Source organism: Porites lutea, chromosome 3 (assembly GCF_958299795.1).
Source record: "Porites lutea chromosome 3, jaPorLute2.1, whole genome shotgun sequence".
NCBI classification, from domain to species: domain Eukaryota; kingdom Metazoa; phylum Cnidaria; class Anthozoa; order Scleractinia; family Poritidae; genus Porites; species Porites lutea.
In genome coordinates, this window is record NC_133203.1 from 18,979,868 (window position 1) to 18,983,959 (window position 4,092).

General features: G+C 39.5%; 1 protein-coding gene across 1 annotated transcript; it reads left to right on the forward strand.

Moving 5' to 3' along the window:
* The first annotated feature begins 579 nt into the window (after positions 1-579).
* On the forward strand, positions 580-2,150 carry LOC140929469 (uncharacterized). Its single transcript, XM_073379258.1, has one exon. It carries the CDS (start codon positions 930-932, stop codon positions 1,944-1,946), a length of 1,017 nt encoding a protein of 338 aa, XP_073235359.1. The 5' UTR covers positions 580-929; the 3' UTR covers positions 1,947-2,150.
* The last annotated feature ends 1,942 nt before the right edge of the window (positions 2,151-4,092 follow it).

Here is a 4,092-nt window from a genome sequence, read left to right on the forward strand (position 1 = left end):
ATATGTGGTAACCAAAAAAAATTTGTTTCAGTTATCTGTAGCAATTGTCGAAAACAGCATGGGAGGATGTCCCAAGAACTTACAACTTGCGACTGCAAAGACGAGCTGGAGGTTTGATATGATGTTTTAAACTTTTTAGAAAACTTAGGATATTTTTTCGTGACAAATTCTATGCTTTGTGATTAGATTTTGATAATTCAATATTCAAATGTTTACACAGGTGTAATGAGCTGGATGAAATCCAATTTTTTCCAACAGCTCTCCCAATGAGGCTGTTCTCTCTCTTTCGTTGGTGATCGTAATTGCACAATAGTGTCTGTGCGGTCACATGACTATGACGTAGGTGAAAAGTTGGTTCCGCCATATTGGAGGAGTGAAATCTGTCACGCGACTCCTCGCGTCTTGTAGCGATGCCTTCGTTTTGTCTAATCGTTAGATGTTCCAACGATAAAAAGAGACGTCCAGACCTTAGTTTTTGTAGGGTGCCTAAAGTTATTACTAGTCAAGGCGAGCAGACGGAAATTTTGTCGAATGAACGGCGAACTAGATGGTTAGCGGCCATAAGTTGTGATGACTTAACAGAAAGCAAGCTTGAGAACGACCGTGTTTGTGGAATTCATTTTCACTCTGGAAAAGCAGCTTCCCTCTGGGATAAATTCAATCTAGACTGGGTGCCTAGCTTGCATTTGGGCCACAGCAAGTTAAAGAGTTCAGACCAACAAGAGAAACAACAGGAAAGAGCCCAGAGAGTAAGAGAAAGACGTAAACGCGAGAGGGAGCGTGAAGAACAGGTTCAGGCTGTGAAAGAAAAAAAGGCAAGGGAAGATGAATCAGAAGCCCATGGCGATAGAATCAGGGATATTTCTTTCGCGGTTCAAGATGAAGAAGATTTGGCAGAGGTTCCAGAGGAGGAGGAAGAGGGGAACAACATGGCCACGCAAACTGAGCCAAGCGAACTCACGCAATCACGGTCAACGCAAACCGAGCAGTGTGATTACATGTTTCGAACGCCTAAACCTTGGATGCCAGAAAAATCCACCGTATTTGAACAGGAATTTTTTGAGGGAGATGACGGTAAAGTTTGCTTTTACACTGGATTACCCTCGTGGGAAGTTTTAATGAAAACATTCTCCTTTGTATCTCCACATGTCAACAGACGCTCCCTGTCATTGAGTAAATTTCAGGAGTTTGTTCTGGTGTTGATAAAACTACGACTGGCCGTCCCACACCAAGATCTTGCTTATCGTTTTGATGTTTCTAGAACTGTTGTTTCTCGTATTATTGTTACCTGGTTAACTGTCATGGATGTTCGTTTATCTCCTTTAATTTCCTGGCCAAGTCGGGAACAGCTTCAAAGAACAATGCCGAAATGTTTCATTGACTCTTTTGGTCTAAAGACAAGTGTGATCATTGACTGTTTCGAGATATTTATTGATAGGCCATCCAATCTTTTAGCAAGAGCACAGACCTTTTCGAACTACAAACACCATAACACTGCGAAAGTGTTGATTGGGATAACACCACAAGGAACAATATCATTTGTTAGTGAGGCCTGGGGGGGGCGCACATCAGACAAATTTCTTACAGAGAACTGTGGCTTTTTAAAAAATTTACTTCCTGGGGATCTTGTCCTTGCAGACAGAGGTTTCACTGTCCACGAGCAGGTGTGGTTTCACCAGGCAGAACTGAACGTCCCTGCATTTACCAGGGGCAAACAACAGCTGGATCCAGTTGATGTAGAAAAGACACGTAAAATCGCCAATGTCAGAATTCATGTAGAGAGAGTTATTGGAATTCTGAGACAAAAGTACACAATCTTACAAAGTACTCTGTCAACTGACTACTTAGCATGTGAGGACAAGAGCAAAGCCCCACTGATTGACAAGATAATTCGAGTTTGTGCTGCCCTTGCTAACCTCTGTCCTCCTATTGTGAGTTTTGATTGATTTCTTTAATGGGTAATAACTCGTCAAGTTGTCTGAATTAGCCATACATCTTGCCTGAGCCCCAGTCCATTTACGGTACACCTAAATACATAGCCAAGAAGTGTAGCAAGCTTGTTAAAAGTGTGGTTGTCAAATCCTTCAAGACCTGCGGTATTTCCAATGCCTTGGACGGAACAGAGGACGACGTGGTCTACTCTGAGGAAACCCCAGAAGTAGACAATGAAGACATAGAAGACAACGAGTTCGAGACAGACAGCGAAAACGAAACGGATGGCGAGTAACTATTGGGTTTACATATCCGTCAAACGGCTCCTTTAGGAGCCACCAATTTCATAAAAGTGAATAACCAATATTCAGAAGTTATTTTTGTTGTGTTTTAGTACTGCTGCTTCATTGCTAACTTGACTACAAGCCGGGGGGGGGGTAAAGTTATTCAGCAACTGTATATTTTTAAAATGTAAAACCCTCGGCTACAAGCCGAACCCCGTTCTCCGTGAAAAATCTCCCAAAATTTTGGGTCGAAAACTGAAAAAATCGCTCGGCTTATAGGTGAAGAAATACGGTAGTTGTTGTTACTTAAGCCTGAAAAGTAATATGCATGAAAAGAGGGTGATTAAAAACACTGCAGCTCTATAGGGAGTCAGCTGCAAATCCATTCAAGCAAGATGAGTTTCAGGGCCCGGTTGTTCGAACGCCAGTTAGCACTAACCCCGGGTTAAATTCTAACCCCGGTTTCTTTTTCTTTTGTTCAAAAGGATTTTCTCAGATAATTTTCTCTGTTATTTTCAAGAGTATCCAATCATCAACTTGTTGACAAAAAGAATTAAACTGAATTTACTTTTTAAGCTTTAATGTCTGCGTTCAAATTTTGCACTAACCCTGGGTTATCTTAACGCAGCTTCGAACAACCCGGCCCAGGTGACCAACCTTGACTGTAAACTCACGACTTAATGGTTGAAAAAAATAAGGATTATTGAGAAAATGTAAACATTTCTTACATGGTAATGATTCACCCTTGTCACAAGCTTCAGCAGGTTCACAAACATTTTTTTATTCAAATAAGTTTTGATCAGTATGGTAAAACATTTGGTTAAAAAAAAATTATGCAGTTGGCCCAGAAATTAATTAAGTAATATTAATTAATAGCAATTGAAGTCAAGCTTACTAAAACAAAAAATTTGTTTTGGTTTCTAAGAGCAGTGCTTGTGGGATTGAGAATCTAGTACCCAGTGCAGCACTTATTTGGGTTCTAGTGCTTAGTTGAAAGAGTTTGACAGTGTATTTCAATTTAGTAAAATCCAGCTAGTGGTCGATTATCAATGCTACGTTCTGATTGGTTGAGCTACTACTAGGCTATATGTTACAGCCCACTAGTAGCGAAGAGTGTCGGCTTTGAAAACCAAAACTATGTTTTTGCTAGCTAAGGTTGTTTTGTCTTGATATTTTTGACCAACAAGTTGGTGTCTGCTATAGAGACGTTTTGACCATGTATTTGGTTTTTTTATATGTTAGCTTTCCTTTGTAAATAGTTTTTTATTGTATAATTTTAATAATGCAGCTTTCTTTCATACAAATATATATATTGCAAGGTTCATATTAGCCTCCCACACAGATACTTGACACTGTTTCCATCAAATTTTCTGATCCTGTAGAAAATATGGTGAGCCTTAGCAGTAAATGATATTTTTATCCATGGATAAGGGTAATAAAATTGATCAACTATAAAAATATTATTGAATGGATAGTGTGATCCTCCTTTAATATCTAACACTGGGTTGGAGAGGCAGTAAAATAATTACAACAATATTTCTAGCTCTTTGGAATTATGCCTCAAGTGCCTCCTGATGAACTGCTAGATTCTCCTTCCAATTTGTCTTGTTTATGCTCAATTATCAAAGGGAGAATTTAGTACATGTAGTAATATCAGGAGTCATTTGCAACTGGGGCCTTATTCCACACATCCCTTTAGTACAGAATGAAAAAATGCCTCTCAAGATAACTGGGTCCTTTCATTCTACCTTAAAATTAGTTCTCTACTGGGATTTAATCTTTATGGGTACTACCTGGCAATCACTGTCCCTCATCTATGGGATTTTTCCCAATAAACAAGTACAAGATGTGGCAATGGTCACTTACAGCGTATCAT

What these genes read in the sequence shown, in the direction of transcription:
- LOC140929469 (XM_073379258.1), top strand. Translation starts at nt 930, where the DNA reads ATGGCCACGCAAACTGAGCCAAGCGAACTCACGCAATCACGGTCAACG.